General features: G+C 39.7%; 1 protein-coding gene across 1 annotated transcript; it reads left to right on the top strand.

Annotated features, from left to right (window-relative positions):
* The first annotated feature begins 4,125 nt into the window (after window positions 1-4,125).
* On the top strand, window positions 4,126-5,760 carry LOC136256543 (uncharacterized). Its single transcript, XM_066049523.1, has one exon. The coding sequence runs from the start codon at window positions 4,126-4,128 to the stop codon at window positions 5,758-5,760; it is 1,635 nt and encodes a 544-aa protein (XP_065905595.1).
* The last annotated feature ends 13,733 nt before the right edge of the window (window positions 5,761-19,493 follow it).

Below are 19,493 nucleotides of genomic sequence, written 5' to 3'. Positions count from 1 at the left end.
GTTACAGAAGACTAGCGGAATATTACTGTGGTGTAGTTTAGCAGGTATGTAGTGTAGTGCAGGTGAAGTATGGAAGTAGTACTTTGCTGCTTTGTCGCATTGTTGCAGTGTTACGTTGTTGCTGTGTTGCATTGTTACAGTGTTGCAGTGTTGCATTGTTGCAGTGTTGCATTGTTGCAGTGTTATTATTATTATTATTATTATGTATAATTGGTCAAAAAGAAGACAGAGTCTTATAAAACCAATCTCAATTAAATCATACAAATGAAAAACGTTGATTATACAAAAAATGATCTAAATTAGTCTTAAAACTTAGTACATTGGGAGAAGTGGCAATTTCATAGGGTAAGGAATTCCAGTTATTGATTATTCTCTGTGAAAAGGCAAAGCGTCGTGTTGAAGTCTTATTAAATTTCTTATAAATCTTAAATCCATTAGATCTAGTACTGTAACTGGTGTTCATTGTAAAAAAATGTTCTTTATCTACTAATACTGCTCCATTCAAAATTTTATATGTCATAATTAAGTCCATACGATTTCGATGGTAAGATAAACTAGGTAAATTGAGGCTTTGTAGTCTGTCAGAATAGGGTAAGTTTTGAAGGGTAGGTATCAACTTCGTGGCTCTTCTTTGAATATTTTCCAGCTCACGGATGCTTCCCAAATGATGAGGATTCCATATGGTAGAGGCATAGTCTAGAATTGGTCTTACAAGTGTGGTGTAAAGTAATCGTATTACAACAGGATCTCTGGAATTAAGTTGCATTGTTGCAGTGTTGCATTGTTGCAGTGTTGCAGTGTTGCAGTGTTGCATTGTTGCATTGTTGCAGTGTTGCATTGTTGCAGTGTTGCATTGTTGCATTGTTGCAGTGTTGCATTGTTGCAGTGTTGCATTGTTGCATTGTTGCAGTGTTGCAGTGTTGCATTGTTGCAGTGTTGCATTGTTGCAGTGTTGCATTGTTGCAGTGTTGTGTTGTTGCATCGTTGCGTTGTTGCATTGTTGCAGTGTTGCTGTGTTGCAGTGTTACAGTGTTGCATTGTTGCGGTGTTGCATTGTTACGGTGTTGCATTGTTGCGGTGTTGCATTGTTGCGGTGTTGCGTTGTTGCAGCGTTGCATTGTTGCAGTGTTGCATTGTTGCGTTGTTACGGTGTTGCATTGTTGCGGTGTTGCATTGTTGCGGTGTTGCAGTGTTGTGGTGTTGCAGCGTTGTGGTGTTACAGTTGTGCGTTGTTGCAGTGTTGCGTTGTTATTGATGTGGTAATTTCTAGTATTATAATGCTGGTACTAGTTCTCTTTGATGCTGTTCCAGGTCTGGCGTTTATAACTTTCTCCTTGTAGCCATGTTATAAACATCTGTAAACTTGTTACAACTGATCTGTAACACTAGTAGCAGCCCTTTGATTTCAAGCACATGTACTAAATGTAATAATAATATGTGACCAGGCCCGCCTGCGAAAATAAGACATGTGGGCACAAACTATACCATGTCACTTAACTGTGGAACTCAGTATTGGAACAACATGTTGTTGTACTGTGACTTACATCACAAGGCAATTAAATGTGCAATAAAAGGTAAATTTATTAGTTCATAATTATTGTGACATTAAAAGTTATGAGTCAAAAAATTTCATAAAAGTAGACAAATTTCATGTGACCGTATGCCCTATTTTCAGAGGCCCGGTCACATATCTAGGTGTTTATGTACAGGAATTAACTAAAGCTGTGAGTTGAGGCAATTGGAGAGCAAGTTCACTGGACAGACAGTAAGTCAAAGCAATGATATGTTGAATATTTTTGGGTACTCTGCCCTTGAATGATTGTTACAAATTCAGAGTTGGGGTAGTTACGTACTTCATAAAAGGAACTAGTTACTAGTTACTCGATACTCTTTTCCTATGTAACTTTGCTACAGTTACAGTTACTTTTCAAAGGGTAACTAATACTTCTGTTACTAGTTACTTTTATATGCTTGTTTAGCACCTTTTTAAACACCGTTTTGTGATTAGTGTGTTCAGATATGCCTTAGTACAATGGAAGAAAACTATGCATACATGCATGTGCACATTCTTTAAAGTTATAATTCTGTAGTCATTTTTACTACTTCAACTATTGTTCTCTTTGTTACTCAGGCAAAATTATGAAGAACAATACACAGAATGTGTCTACTTAACTTGGCCATAACATTTACGGCGCAAAAATTAAAGCATATTCTTATTTCATTGTCAGTAACTATATGGAGCTTAAATACCTTTAGACAAAGTTAATGTTGAAGTCGACAACTGTCACCAGGACATGAGGCAATATTTGGAGTAATAGGGTATCAATAAGAACGCTAGCGTATGCGCAGTAACACGTGACAACAGTCAGTTGTATTTTGAGCGGCGATCAAGTGCAAGGCGTCAAGTCATGCCCCCAAAGCCAAAGGAGAAGAATGGTCCGAAGAAGATGGGAAACGCGAACAAGAGCACCGCAGGAAGAAGGAAGATGGCGACTCTGCCAAATAATTCACCAACACAAGAGGATTCACCCGCCACCACTACGACCGGCAGAAAGAGACGACAAGCCAACAGTATGGGAGGCTCTAGGGCGAAGCAACCGAAGACATGCCCCTTGACGACTGGTGATATCCCAGATATTGTCTCAGTGGTAGTACAAGCTCTCTTACCACGAACACAAACTGACCCAGTGAGATCTAGCACGGAAAAGAAGCAACCCAGCCGAGACGATCCAACCCACCCAGACTGAGCAGACGTCACGCCGCCGTAGAACTGGAACACCCGCAAGCCCGGAACCCCAAGACAGCGCTGACGAGGAGGATATAGAAACGAAGACTTCGGTAAGCAACAGTATAAGCTGTACTTTGCATAATCAGTCACTGCATGTGCTACTTTCAAATAAAGAGCATTATGCCCTAGCTTTTGCAGCATGTAATCAAAAAAAATATTTATTTTTTAATAACTCCCCCCCTCCCCCGCACTGGTGTTCTTATTAATGCTCACCCCCTTGTAAGGCTGCATCATGCTGAATCACTGCCATGTAGCTAATGTGCACATTTGTCTTGCCTGCAGCACCTGATGACCTCCTCAACAGCAGCCGGCTGTCACATATCCCAGAACTTGATGACGAGATTGCCAGCATCGATAGAAATGACACAGAAGATTTGTCCCAAACCAAGAAACTGATATTGATCAGCAATGGGCTACCTCCAATACCAGTAAGAGTAGTGAAACGTGTGGAGGATGGTTTATTTGTTGAGATGGCTGAGCTCCTGCCAAGCTACTTGGAAACGGCAGATCTTAACACAGACGACCAACATACCAGATCACGGAAGCGACCCCCAGTGCTATTGGATATTATGGATTGGGTGCAGTGTTTTGGGATGTACATTGCCATAGTTTCTCGCCACAAGCCCAAGTGTGTAGCAGATCTCCTGGGATATCAAAGAATCATAATGGGAGCATCCCTGGATTGTCGTGAAGGGAAATGGTTAACTTATGACCGTTGTTTCCGTTTAAAGGCATCTGCTTCTAATCTCAAGCAGTGGTCTACCATAGATATCACCATCTGGAACACAATCTTCCCAGAAAGGGCTATCCAGGGTCATCGACCACAAGGTCCTCCCCCTTACTACCAGCCGAACTCAAACCCTCATTAAAGATCAACATGCCAAAACCAACCCTACCAACAAGACAGCCTATATGCCTGGATTGGAATGACAACCCTAACGGTTGCTCTCGGCCTTCCTGCTGCTATGCTCATTTATGCTACAGATGTGTCCATAACCCTAGAGTCACAGATAGGAATCACAAAGCCTCTCAGTGCACTTACAGGCAGCAGGATAGACAGAACAACAACTAGTCTTGACTTGTCTCAATAGGTTTCGGCAAGTGTTTTTTTTTTCTTTTAGTATCTTAATCTTGTACACCATTTGCATAGTGTAAATTCAAAAAGTCATTGGCAGTGATATGGGTATACCTGCATGTTTTACAAGGGCAGCTAGTATATGTGTTGCAGTCAGGGCATATTGCGTGAATATTTAGATATTAACTCAATAAGCGTACGAATGCACCCATAATCGCTTTATGACACAAGTGTTATCCAAATCTATTTCTCTTCTGCAGTGATGTCAGAGCAACACATTGTTGGCATGCACACCAAGGACTTATGCTGCAGTTATGCTGATTGGATCTCTGCTTGGACTACCCACCTGAAGAGCCAGCCAGCTGATGTCAAAGTACCACCCGTAGCCACCGTATTTACATCCCCACTTGAAGTGAGTAGATGGAAGGAGGCACTTTCAGACCACCCAAATAAGCCACTAACCAACTTCTTTCTTTCTGGAGTCACACAGGATTTCCGCATAGGCTTCAAGCAACAACTACACCTAATGAAGTCTGCAAAGCAGAATTTATGCTGTGCTCTCCAACACCCCAACATAGTGGAGAAGTACCTGGCTGAGGAGATCACTTTAAGAAGAGTTGCCGGCCCATTTCAACAGTCATTAGTTCCACATGCACATCTTAGCCGTTTTGGAGTCATCCCCAAAAACCACCAACCAAACAAATGGAGATTAATCGTTGACCTGTCTCACCCAGTTGATGGCAGCGTAAATGGAGGGATCCCAAAAGGATTATGCTCACTGAAGTACATCACCATAGACTCGGCAATTGACAAGATCAAACAGATAGGGTATGGCACACTGATGGCAAAGATTGATGTTAAAAGTGCATTTCGCCTACTTCCTGTGCACCCAGCCGATTGCCACCTATTGTCAATGAAATGGAATAATCAGATCTTTATTGACACTTGTTTACCTTTTGGGCTACGATCTGCCCCCAAGCTGTTTAATGTCTTGGCTGACCTGTTGTCGTGGATTCTCAAACAAATGCAGGTGACACCAGTCATGCATTATTTGGATGATTTTCTCACCTTGGGCCCACCTGACTCCCCTTTGTGTGCCAACAACCTTCAAAAAATTAAGGACACTTGCTCCAGCTTAGGAATTCCGCTTGCGCTGGATAAGATAGAGGGGCCGTCCCAGTGCTTGACATTCCTAGGGATTACCTTAGATACTGAACTGATGCAGGCTCGCCTACCTGAGGACAAGCTTAGTCGACTGCGTAACCAAGTCAAAGCCTGGCTATCCCGCAAAAAAGCTACTAAAAGAGAGATTTTGTCCTTGATAGGTCTTCTACAGCACGCCACTAAGGTGGTAATACCAGGGAGGACCTTTGTCTCTAGAATGTATAAAGCAGCAGCTTGCCTCAAAAGACTATCTCACAGTACAAGGCTCACAGCCGGCTTCCGGTCGGATCTCAGATGGTGGCACCTGTTTGCATCCTGTTGGAATGGGATCAGCTTTCTTGACAACTCCTCCCCGGACCACTTCATTGCTACAGATGCGTCAGGGTCCTGGGGTTGTGGTGGGGTCTTTGGACCTCAATGGATACAATTGGCTTGGTCGAAGGAATGGGCATGGAGGGATATCATGGCAAAGGAACTGGTACCAATCGTCTTAAGCTGTGCCGTGTGGGGCCCACTACTGTCAGGCAGCAAGGTTCAATTCAAGTGTGATAACAGTGGGGTGGTAGACTCAATCAACAAGGGCTCTTCTAAGGAGCCATTGGTCATGCATCTTTTACGGTGTCTTTGGTTCTTCTCAGCCTACTTCGGTTTCACAATTGTAGCCTGCCATATTCCAGGGGTGCGAACACGGCTGCAGTTCAGCTCTCCAGAAACAGATCGGCAGAATTCTTAAAGCTGAATGCACATGTGTCCATCATCCTGGAGGTTATCCCAATGTCACTCTTGAAACTCATATCACCACAAAAGCTGGACTGAACATCCCACTCTTTTCAGCGCCACTTCAAACGCTCCTTTAAGAAACTTGATGCACCCCTTAATTAATGGGAACTGATAAACACATACCACTATATTGTATAGGCTATATTAATACATTGCATATATGCACACTATTGCTTCTGTTCACTGTGCATTGATATGTACGCATATATATATATATATATATAATATAATATAACAAGCTTGTCTACTGCACCTGTCTATTAAGGGTATTATTTGTGACTGAATTTTGGAAAATCATCCTTATGGTCGCGCCTGAAACAATTAGAATTTTTGAAAGTAGCATGATGCTGTTACTAGCAGAAAGCACTTTTCAAATATTTCTAAAAAGTTTCTTGTAATTCAGGGTATCTATGGTTTATTCTACACTTAATTGGGTAGGAATTTAACTTATAATGCTATGTTTCAGAGCTAAATATTTAATGTGTCAAATGCACCCATAAGGGTGATTTTCCAAAATTCGGTCACATTTACAGATTGCTTCAAACCACCATCCTCGCTAAGAACTGTCCACCTCAATAAACTCCTTGGGAAAGCTCATGAACTACTACACACCAGCCTGGCTAAGTCAAGCAGGAAGACCTATGCGGCAGGTAAAAGAAGATATTTCAACTTTTGCAAGTTGGTGGGAAAAAAGCCAATTCCTACAACTGAGTGCACCCTGACACTATTTGTTACACACTTGGCAACATCTAACACATCACTGAGGACTATAAAGGTCTACTTAGCAGCTGTCAGACACATGCATGTCTGCAAGGGGTTGCATAAGCAGTTCAATTACCAAGTCACTTGCTGGCTTCAGCTCATCCTAAGGGGAATTAAGAAGCGTCAAACTGGCAGGCGTTTCACCAAACCACGCCTGCCGATCACCATTCCCATTCCACGCAGCATCAAAACTGCATTGTCAAAAGAAGCCCCCTTTTACGACAGCACTACATTCTGGGCTATGTGCTGCCTTGCCTTCTTCGGCTTTCTAAGGGTCAGTGAGTTCACTATCCCTGCAGAGAATTCATATGATTCATCCTGCCACTTATCACTTGGTGATATTGCAGTTGACAACAGAACAAAGCCCCATTTACTGCAACTCTTTCTTAAGCAATCAAAAACTGACCCATACAAGCAGGGTACCAAAGTGTACATGGGCACCACTGATAGTATGGTCTGCCCAGTAAAGGCAGTTCTGTCTTATTTGCAAAAAAGAAATACCCAGCCGGGACCACTCTTCGTCACCGAGAAGGGAAAAGGCTGGACCAGGAGCACATTCTGTGCAAGACTCAAATCTGTGCTACATAAGCTTAAGTTAGACAATAACTGCTATAATACTCACAGCTTTCGCACTGGTGCAGCAACCTCTGCTTCACTAGCTTAACTACCAGATGATCACGTTCAAATGCTGGGCTGCTGGAGGAGCAATGCCTTTCAACAATACATCAGACCTCCTCCCAAAGAATTAGCAAGGCTGTCTAAGACTATTGTAACAGGTCATCACCCAAGTGCAAGGACTGTATAATACCCTCTATGACCTTTGTTGTAATAACGTGCTGACATATTTCAATGATCAAGTATTCCTCATGTAACTGTTGCATTACTATAATTACTCTTGCATGCCAAAAAACGTACATTAGGTATCTACGAAGAAACAGATACTTGGGTGAAAGGCTGACTGCGCTCTGCAGTCCTGTGGCTTGAAGGAAGGCATTTGGAGCATAGAATACCTCTTGAGCCCTAAATCCCTTCTCTACCCAAGTATCGGCTCACTGGAAATAGAGAAATAATATAAGACCCCTGTAGGCCAATAAGCAAACTAAAATAAATTTATTAGGACAGAATAAAATATTTTGACCCAGTGTAGCAACCGGGACTGGGTACATTTACCAAACCAACACCACTAACATTAGTCAGTGGGAGGCAAGTGCCGAAGGAGCTAATGTTTCTGCCCAAGATATGTTCAAGGTTAGTCGAGTACAAAACATTAAGTGACTATTGTAACTTTTTGTAACTAAGTTACGTTGAGGACAGGTAATCCTAGTTACAAGTTACAAAGGATGTAACTAGTTAGATTACTAGTTACTTTAAAAGTAATCCGTTATGTAACTTTGTTACAAAAGTAACTAGTTACTCCCAACTCTGTACAAATTTAATAGCACAGCATGATAATTATACTTTGATGCATTAACTTATCAAGATAGACTGTACTAAGATTATTGTGAGTACCCATAATAGTACGACACAATGGGTTACATTTAGTGTAGTGCTGGTATTCCACACCTCCATAGTAACAAGACAGATGCTAAAGCATGTTGGGGCAAGTCCGAGTTGTGGAATTGAAAATGTGACTACATGCACTATATATGCTAAATGACATGTGTTAGTTAAAGCAGTTAGCTGTAGCTATGATATTATACAGATTAGCTACATGCAGAACAGTGATGTTTCTTGGCTAATATCTCATCTTGAATGCAGTTAGCTATGTGTATTAATTCATAAATGTCATCTGCACCAGCTGGGTGATGAAGGTTGGGTACACCTATACAGTACCACCATGTAGCTCCAACGACTTCTGACTGTAGTGGCTATATTTTGTAACCATTTGTATTATAGTCTGAATGAAGCTGTTAGTACAGCAGACAATGGGTACAAACTAGTAGTAGTAACGTACACTGTATGGTATAAACAAAATCTGTCTTTCTTGATCTACATATCAGTCACACTTACAAGTGTTTCTTGGGAGGCTCTCTCTCTATATATCTTTCAAGTTCACCACAACACCGCAACACTGCAGCACTGCAACACCGCAGCACCGCAACAATGCAACACCGCAACACTGCAACGATGCAACACTGCAACGATGCAACACCGCAACACTGCAACACTGCAACAATGCAACACTGCAACACTGCAACACCGCAACAATGCAACACCGCAACAATGCAACACCGCAACAATGCAACAATGCAACACCGAAACACTGCAACACCGCAACATTGCAACAATGCAACACCGCAACACTGCAATACTGCAACACCGCAACACTGCAACAATGCAACACCGCAACAATGCAACACTGCAATACTGCAACACCACAACACTGCAACAATGCAACACCGTAACACTATAGCTAACACCACAACAAGGCACACAAATTCTTTTCTGCAATAATACTTTTTTACAAATGGTACATTGACACAACTGCACTCCCATAGCAGTCTTAGTGTAGCATACAGATGACATTATATAGCCACTTGGTGTTATCTTATATACAATCAAATGTAATAGATTTTATGCAAATATGCAACTGTTGCACCAGAGGTTAGTTAAATCATAGCTGAGCATATCATGCCACATATGTATAAGAAATCCACTCGTGAAAAGTAGCCTGACCAAACCAGAGGCATGGCTGTGGTGCAAATGTGCAGAGTATTGGTGTGGTTATCCATTCATGGTGAAAACTGAACTTTGGTGCACGCATAGATCTACGATTTTCAGAAATATGGTCACAAATATCAAGAAAAAAAACTTACCAGTGTTTGAACTAGGGACCTCCATACCGAACACCCAACTCCTTAACCACTGAGCCACTGTTATCACGGCTTAATTTCTACAGTGGTCCCACAATTATCTGGCCATCGACTATCCAAATTTTCGGTTATCTGAACTACAGAGGTGACTGTTCTATTAAAGTATTTTGTCTAAAGTGTGTGTCCTATTAGAGTAATTGAATAGAACTCTGTATATAAATGAATGGGATTCTATTATTTGAACTTTTCTATTATCTGAACACCCTTAGGGCCCAATGAGTTTGGATAATAGAGGGAGCACTATACTTTATAAATGAAAATTCAAGCTAAAATCTACTCAATAGTAAAAGTTCATAATTTCATAGATCTACCAATGGAAAATCTAGGTTATTCTATCTGTGTTCTATTACAAATACTTGAAAAAATGTGCACTTCATCAAACAGTACAGTAGTACTGTTTAAGTAGGGACCCCCTCCCCCAAAAATTCCGCCTTCAAAAATCATCCTAGAGACATCTTACGTCATGCAAATGACCTTTACAGAATAATGTTAGTCCACTACCATGAAGAATAGCATTAAAAGCAAGAAACACTTAGTGGTGATCAGATATAGAATTACTTTAAAATCGCCAAAACTTGAAATTTGGTCTGCGTCACTTGCTCACTGACCACAGCAGCAAGCTTAGAGGCCAAATGAAGCAGTGCACGGCCACCATTTTATGTAGTCTGGTGCCACTTGCCCCTTCACAAAAAGTAAGGGTCTGGTGAAATATAGATACTAAATCATTTCTACCGCCCAGATTTGGCAGTAGTCAATGCATGCCAATCACGTTTACACAGAAATCAACTTGGCAACACAATGCTTTTGTTCGAATTGAAGGGCAATCATCTGACATAACAAGCAGTTACATGTGCTGTCTAATTGAATTTCTTTTGAAATGATTTGGCATTTGTATTTCAACAGGCCCTTACTTTTTGTGAAGGGCGGGTGGCGCCAGACTACATTTTACACTCACAATAATAAACTCACCAGTGGGATGTTCCTTTTGGGGTTCCAACGAGTGTAGGCCCTCTGCGCCTTGTCATTTCTTCTCCTTCAATCAGGTTGCTTGTCTTCTTTTTCATCCAATAAAACCATATCGATGAATAAATTTTCCGTATCAACACTTTCTTTCAGCAGCATATTTAGACACCACAAAAATATTTCAGAGCTGGATTTCAGAGGCGCTTCAGTCCCGGCGCTACTATAAGAGGTGTAGTAGCTAGATAACTGCAACTTCACAACTGGGATCCCATTCGCGATAGGTTTGCAACTACGCCCATAAAGATCTAGGTGGACTAATAGCGATAAAATGTGGAGACTACATCTTTTAGCAATCTATTAAACAGTAAACAAGATGACCTCACCCCACATTGGTCTATACGTAGCTAGCTGGACACCCCTTGGTTGACTCGAGATACTCTAATACAATGGTCATATATGATACTCTAATAGAACACTGTAACTAGCTGTGCTACAACAAAAAATTAAACAAACTAAAAATTGTTAATTAAGTATGAATCTATGCAATAAAAAGTGGTGAAGCAAGAGATGAATGATGGTATTACAGCATAGCTTGGTGGGAAAGTCCCTATTTTGGCACATTAGCTATAATTTTGTTCAATGCCAAAGTAGGGACTTTCCCACCGAGCTTTGCTGTAATACCATCATTCATCTCTTGTTTCACAACTTTTTATTGCATAGATCCCTACTCTATTTTTAAATTAACAATATTAGAGTAATACAAAAGCAATCAAATAAATTCTGTACTACATTACCATCATAACTTCTCTAGTATATTCCATCGAATATTACAGCCATTTTGGTACCGATCAGCAGGGTAGTACGCTACAATTAAGACCTACTCGCACCAATCATCATCATTGTAATCATCATATTACTGTATAATGGGTAATTTTCGAATAGCTTTATTTATGAAAATTTTGAAAAATGCCAACTGTTTTCAAAAATAAAACTTTTGAAAATAGCTATATAACTAGTTACAAAATAAAGCTGAGTAACTCAGTGGGTATAGCTAAGCCATTTTTGCAATTAGTTATCTAGCTCCGCTACACAAATAATAACATAATACAACCGCATCAGTGATCCCTTTTACGTAGCTACTTGAAAACATAGCTAGCTAATACGAATAGCTACCATGCTTGAGAAAAAACAATCTGGCCACGTAAGGCTACCAGTACCACCACTTTATGGTACACTGCAATCAGTAGCCCTTTTTATGTTTCTTTGCCCACAGTTTGTCAACCTTCATTGGATGTAATCAGCATTTTGCTGCCTTCCAATTATTACAATCATAATCATAATCACCATAGTTTCTAGCTAGTAGGCACTGAGCAGATTACGGCTGTGGCGGCGAGTGGACGAGATCATTAATTTTGACATAAAAAGCTCCTCTCCATGGGTCCAGATCGTATCACCTACACATGATGTGCCCAAATCCATCACACAGAAAGCATCATGATGGGAGAGCTAGCAATAGCAAACAATGCTTAGAGCAACGTGGTGCGGTCCATCTTAATTTAGGAAGGTGGTGCGCCATACATCATGACATTTTCGAAACTATTTATTCGAAATGTTTGCAAGTTGATACTTTTCGAAAATTTAGCCTTTCAAAAAATACCCAGTATACGGCAAGTGCGATGTTAGCAAACTTGTGACAACAGGCTGGAAATCATAAAAGGTGCAGGTTTTGCTTATAAAAGTTGAGCAACTCCAACTTATCAAGAAAAATTGAGATACTCTAATAGAAAGAACAGTCACTGCAAAATAAAAATCCTAATAGAACAATCATGCATACCTAAAATTTACTTCATATAAAATACATTTTGCAAATAAGTACAATACAACTTCATATAGCCATAGCCATACACAAGCAAACACAAAATTATAAAGTAATTATCAGCATCATATAGTACAACAGTACTGTATAGTAGGGACAATGAAGGTGTGGGCATGGCCCACAATAAAATATCACCCAAAAACTTGCCTCGATTTTTCCTCACAACAACATGGCAGTATTGGTTGAGTAAAATCAAGCCCAAAAATGCCTTCAGATTGATCCAAAACGTTTTTGTTAAGTTGCTACAGAATTTTAAAAATTATTTGACAGAATTTTAAAAATTATTTGACAGAATTTTCTACTGCCTGCCTGATGCATTCAGTCAAGCATAGCAGAAAACTGGGTAGAGCTACAGCCCTACTTCTTTCACGAAAATGTTTCAAATTCACTTAAGAAGAAATCTTTGGCTTGATAAGCATACAATGCGTGCACTATTGTGTTGCCTTTTATCCTTCTGTACTAGTGAAGGTTATTCATTTATAGTAGGGCTTCCATCCATGGGTGTGGCAACATTATGCAATATGGTATTACATAATGTGTACACCCGTGGACATGTGTTGTAGACGTAGCAGTGCTGAGTGAGCTGTCCAATAGGAACCCTGTGAGCCCCCCAGATCCGCCCCTGCACTAGCTGCTTTTCTTCTTAACCTAATCATTATCCAGACTGGTAACATACTTTCCTTCATGACTTTCTTTGTGTTTCTTCACATGATGTGTCGAGCAAACCACATTATAGCTATAGCTAAGTGCTACAATTACCATGTAAACGAAGTTAGTAAGATAATTTGATGAACTTCTAAGTGAATACAGTTTAGCAATAATAGTTCTGTGATGTGTTATACATTTAACTAATCGGCAAAAACTTGTTGACTACTTGCATATACCCGTATGTAGCTAGTGCTGTCATTAATTTAACTATAATTGTGTAATATCATGACTGGTTTTGTGAAAAGGGGTTTTCCCATTACACATCCAATTTATCAACTTCATGCAGTGATTCATAGCTTCAGACAGGAAACTAATGGCATCAAATTTGGCCATTAGTTAGCACCAACATTGCTAAAAGAATAAAAAATTTTAGTTCTATATAGATGAGTGCTAAAGACCTGTTTACAAAAATCCAGTTAGATTAGTTTGCACTACTATACAGTATGTTTAGCAGTCATGAACTTGTAGAAAAAGTACACAAACAAGTATAAGAAAAACTAGAATTGTTAATTTAAAAATGATGTAGAGATCTATGCAATAAAAAGTAGTGAAACAAGAGATGAATGATGGTACTACAGCATAGCTCAGTGGGAAAGTCCCTACTTTGGCATTGAACAAAATAATAACTTATGTGCCAAAATAGGGACTTTCCCACTAAGCTATACTGTAATACCATCATTCATCTCGTTTCACTACTTTTTATTGCATAGATCCCTACTTCATTTTTAAATTAACAATTTTAAAAAATACTATAATATATGATAGCAAGAGTAAATAATAGAGAAGAGAGTATCCAACTGCTATATACCACATCAAAAATGATCCTGTAAAGTCCACCCTGCTTGTTAAAACATTTTCAAAGAAGGTGTTAAATTAGTCTATTAACAAGTGGTGTGCACACAGGCTTTGTATTGTGTGTAAGTGTTGAAGGTGATGATTACTAGATATGAACACTTCTATGATACCCTAAATTTTACTGAAATATGCAGAAAGACTTAACAGGATCATTTTTGATATGGTATATGGCAGTTGGATACTCTCTTCTCTATTATTTACTCTTGATGATAGTTACTGTATATATATATCTAATCCAAAACAGCCAAGCTGTAAAAAAAGTGTGCGGCCCTCAGAAAGGCTATGGTGAAAAAAGATGTGAAATCCAAGGTGGCGGCCAAGAAATGGCTGTGATGGTAGGTTAGTGGTAAAAATTTTAATAACGACCATTCAGGTGAATTTTTGTGAAGCGGCACAAAAATTCACTTGAATTGTCATTATTAAAATTTTTACCACTAACCTACCATCACAGCCATTTCTTGGCCGCCACCTTGGATTTCACATCTTTTTTCACCATAGCCTTTCTGAGGGCCGCACACTTTTTTTACAGCTTGGCTGTTTTGGATTAGATTTCATTTCTTTTTGTATTTGTATACCCCAAAGCCGGCCTATGGCCAGCTTTGGGACTTTTTTAACTTATGTTTTTTTTCTTTACTACAGGAAGAAGAAAAGATGAAGTAGATGTACTTTAAATATTTTATCAGTAAATGTACAAATTATATAATATTATATAATACATATGGGACCGGATTTGCGAAAAGGGGCCTTCCACACACATCCAATTTACCAACTTTGACAATTGATAATTTCAGATTGGAAAGAGCTATTGCCTTGAAATTTGGGCAGTGGTGATTTCTTTGCAGCTGAGCTCTCCACATGATGATTTCTTTGTAGCTGAACTCTCTACAAGGTAATTTCTTCTAGCTGATCTCTCTACAGGGAGATTTGTTTGTAGCTGAACTATCTACAAGGTAACTTCTTCTTGCTGATCTCTCTACAGGGTGATTTGTTTGTAGCTGAATTCTGTACAGGTGATTTGTTTGCAGCTGAGCTCTTTACAAAATGGTTTCTTTGTAGCTGAACTCTCTACAAAGTAACTTCTTCTAACTGATCTTTCTACAGGGTGATTTGTTTGTAGCTGAACTATCTACAAGGTAATTTCTTCTAGCTGATCTCTCTACAGGGTGATTTGTTTGTAGCTGAATTCTGTACAGGTGATTTGTTTGCAGCTGAGCTCTTTACAGAATAGTTTCTTTGTAGCTGAACTCTCTAAAAGGTAACTTCTTCTAACTGATCTTTCTACAGGGCAATTTGTTTGTGGCAGAATTTTCTACAGGGTGATTTCTTTGCAGCTGAACTCTCTACATGGTGGTTTCTTTGTAGCTGAACTCTCTAAAAGGTAACTTCTTCTAACTGATCTTTCTACAGGGCAATTTGTTTGTGGTTGTATTTTCTACAGGGTGATTTCTTTGCAGCTGAACTCTCTACATGGTGGTTTCTTTGTAGCTGAACTCTCTACAAAGTAATTTCTTCTAGCTGATCTCTCTACAGGGTGATTTGTTTGTAGCTGAATTCTGTACAGGTGATTTGTTTGCAGATGAGCTCTTTACAGAATGGTTTCTTTGTAGCTGAACTCTCTACAAGGTAACTTCTTCTAACTGATCTTTCTACAGGGCAATTTGTTCGTGGCAGAATTTTATACAGGGTGATTTCTTTGCAGCTGAACTCTCTACATGGTGGTTTCTTTGTAGCTGAACTCTCTACAAGGTAACTTCTTCTAGCTGATCTCTCTACAGGGTGATTTGTTTGTAGCTGAACTCTCTACAAGTTAACTTCTTCTAGCTGATCTCTCTACATGGTGATTTGTTTGTAGCTGAATTCTATATAGGTGATTTGTTTGCAGCTGAGCTCTTTAAATAATGGTTTCTTTGTAGCTGAACTCTCTCAAGGTAACTTCTTCTAGCTGATGTCTTTACAGGGTCACTAGTTTGTAGCTGAATTCTCTACATGGTGGTTTCTTTGTAACTGAACTCTCTACAAGGTAACTTTTTCTAGCTCATCTTTCTACAGGGTGATTTATTTGTAGCTGAATTCTTTACAGGTGATTTGTTTGCAGCTGAGCTCTTTAAAGAATGGTTTCTTTGTAGCTGAACTATCTACAAGGTAACTTCTTCTAGCTGATGTCTCTACAAGGTCACTAGTTTGTAGCTGAGCTCTCTACATGGTGGTTTTTTTTGTAACTGAACTCTCTACAAGGTGACCCCTTCTAGCTGATCTTTCTACAGGGTGATTTGTTTGAAGCTGAACTCTCTACAAGGTAACTTCTTCTAGCTGATCTCTCTACAGGGAGATTTGTTTGTAGCTGAACTCTCTACATGATGGTTTCTTTGTAGCTGAACTCTCTACAAGGTAACTTCTTCTAGCTAATCTCTCTACAGGGAGATTTGTTTGTAGCTGATCTTTCTACAGGGTGATTTGTTTGAAGCTGAACTCTCTACAAGGTAACTTCTTCTAGCTGATCTCTCTACAGGGAGATTTGTTTGTAGCTGAACTCTCTACATGATGGTTTCTTTGTAGCTGAACTATCAACAAGGTAACTTCTTCTAGCTGATCTCTCTACAGGGTGATTTGTTTGTAGCTGAATTCTGTACAGGTGATTTGTTTGCAGCTGAGCTCTTTACAGAATGGTTTCTATGTAGCTGAACTCTTTACAAGGTAACTTCTTCTAGCTGATGTCTCTACAGGGTCACTAGTTTGTAAATGAATTCTCTACATGGTGGTTTCTTTGTAACTGAACTCTCTAAGAGGTAACTTCTTCTAGCTGATCTTTCTATAGGGTGACTTGTTTGTAAACGAATTCTCTACATGGTGGTTTCTTTGTAGCTGAACTCTCTACATTGTGGTTTCTTTGTAGCTGAACTCTACAAGGTGATTTCTTCTAGCTGAATTATCTCTTTCTATATAGTTGCATGAATTCCCTACAAGGTAACTTCTTCTAGCTGATCTCTCTACAGGGTGAATTGTTTGTGGCTGATCTCTCTACAGGGTGACTTGTTTGTAGCTGATCTCTATACAGGTTACTTGTTTCTAGCTGATCTCTTGAATTCTCTTCGGGTGACTGCTCTATTAGGATGACTGCACTATTAGGATGACTGCTCTATTAGAGTATCTCGATCTCGCACTTGCTACACTAAGTTGGATTTCGTGTTATAACTCCGTGGTTTTAAGTCTGATTCTTCTACACCATCGAAGAGCCTTTCTAAGATGATAACTCCATCTGTACAGCGATTTTCAAAGCATTACCCCAAGCGGTTTACCTGGTAGGCGTGGCAAGCAGTCGTTTTTTATTAGCTAATCTCGATTGTGTAATTGTTACACACTGTTGGTTTTTTCGTTGTATCTTCCTGGTTTTTAGCTCGATTTCTTTCAAACCACAAAAGGTTTGAGGTTCAATAGTTAACCTATTCACCCACCGATTTTCAGCTTCTTCCATACGCGGTTTACCCTCTAGGCGTGACAACATATTGGTGTTATTTTTCGTGAATAATCGCTAATAACTCTTTGCCAGTTTATCGTATTCCAGCCAAAGTTGGTACCGAGATGCGCCTTTATATCCCCCTTCTGTGTGCCAAATTTCAAGGCAATCAGATATGGCGTGCGAGTTTTATAGCAGTTTTTGTAAGTGTGCGACAAGAAAAAGAAAAATAAGATGAAGAAGAAAAAAAACGAAGAAACTGAGCCAATTTTTGAAGTCGCATATCTCGGGAACGCGCGAAGCGATTTCGCTCAAATTTGGAATGTGGAGTGCTGCAGTTGGGGGGCATGTCCACAGCAAAAATCGTCTTGTTTCATCAAGGAAGCACAGAGCTACGGAGGTGCGAAAATTGCGTTTTCTTTCTTCCTGTCAATATACTCACGGGTGTTACGCGCCGGCTTCTTGGGCCGCACGACACACTACCGTGTGTCTTGATAGTAGGGATCACAAAGGAGTAGGCGTGGCCCACAAAATAACATCACCCAAAAATCAGCCTCGATTTTCCCTGACGAAGATGAGGCTGTATTGGTTAGGAAAAACTAAGCCCAAACAAGCCTTCAAATTGACCCGAAATGCTTTCAACAAGTTGCTACGGAATTTTAGAAATAATTTATTTAATGGAATTTTCTACTGACTGAGTAAGTAAATGACTGACTGATGCCTTCATACAAGCGTAACTCAATAATGGCTAAGGTTATGGGCTTGATGTTTTCACTGTTCGACGTTGCTTCAGCCTGAGAGGTGCCTTTTGGCATACCGCAGTATGTACAATGCATTCTTCATGGACTTACTAGTGTCCTCCTTTGTGTCTCGTTCATCTTTGCTGACAGCGAAAAGTGTCAATTTGACAGTAGCACGTGATGGCTTCCTTTCAAAACGGAAATCGTTTGTATTTTCATAGTGGCTACTCTGATTGCTGAGGTGCTTTTCGAACAGTTCTTGATTTGTACTGCTGTGTAACGGGTTGAACATAGCCGACAACGAAGCATAATGGATACTTCACTTTTCAGACAACAATCGATATAATTGGGGCACGCGGCACCATTTCTTTTGGTATGCATGGATTGCAGAGATGCTTTTCAAACAGTTCTTGATCTGAAATGCTGTGTAACGGGTTGAACATAGCTGACAATGAAGCGTAATGGATGCTGTACTTTTCAGATGATAATTGGGGCATGCGGCATCATTTCAGATGCGGTATGCGTGAGTTCACCAGTCATAATAATCATTTACAAAAAAAGTTAACAAACAAGTACACAGGAATAGAGTAGGGACCATAGCACATCAATAAAAAGTACTGAAACAAGCTGGAGTAGTGCACGATATTAATTCACAGTAAAACAATAAGAAGTGCTATATCCCTACTGTGCATTATTTGGTCCCTACTCTAGTTGAAAATTCCAAATTTTTCTGTGTACTTGTAATATATAACAAACACTTACAGGTGGACAGATATATATTTTTTTAAATCACCAAAAGTTGAAATTTAGCCTCACTGCCTGCCTGACCATAGTCACAAGGCTAGAAGCCAAATGAAGCAGCATACGGTCACCATTTTATGTCACAATAGCAAACTCGAACAACTCACTCCATTATTTAATTGAATTAGACTCAGTTGATTTATTTGTAGTTAATGTAATTGCATGTATGTAAGTAGTTAGCAAATCATAATGTATGTGTGTATTTGATTTTCTCTTGGGGCTGGTCCCCCTGGATGCATCAGTAATTACTGACTGTCCAGTACAATAATAAATAAATAAATAAACTCACCAGTGGGATATGCCTTTTGGAGTTCTGACAAATGCAGGCCCTCTGTGCCTTGTCTTTTTTATCTTCAATCAGACTGCTTGTCTTCTTCATCCAACGAAACCATATCAAGGCGTTAATTTTCTGTATCAACACTTTCTTTCAGCAACATATTTCTATACCACACAGAGCTGGAATTCAGAAGCACTTCAGTCCTGGTGCTACTATAAGAGGTATACTAGCTAGTAGATATTATCGGCAGCTTTGTAATTGGGATCCCATTCACAACCACACCCTTGAAATAAAGATCTAGGTGGACTAAAAGCAATAGAGTACGGACACCACACCTTCTATTAACAATCTAGCTATTTACTTAACAATAAACAAGA

The sequence above is a fragment of the Dysidea avara genome, chromosome 5 (genome assembly GCF_963678975.1).
Source record: "Dysidea avara chromosome 5, odDysAvar1.4, whole genome shotgun sequence".
In the NCBI taxonomy this organism is placed as follows: domain Eukaryota; kingdom Metazoa; phylum Porifera; class Demospongiae; order Dictyoceratida; family Dysideidae; genus Dysidea; species Dysidea avara.
Note: the sequence above shows the minus strand (reverse complement) of the source record. Positions and strands in the feature narration are given on the sequence as shown.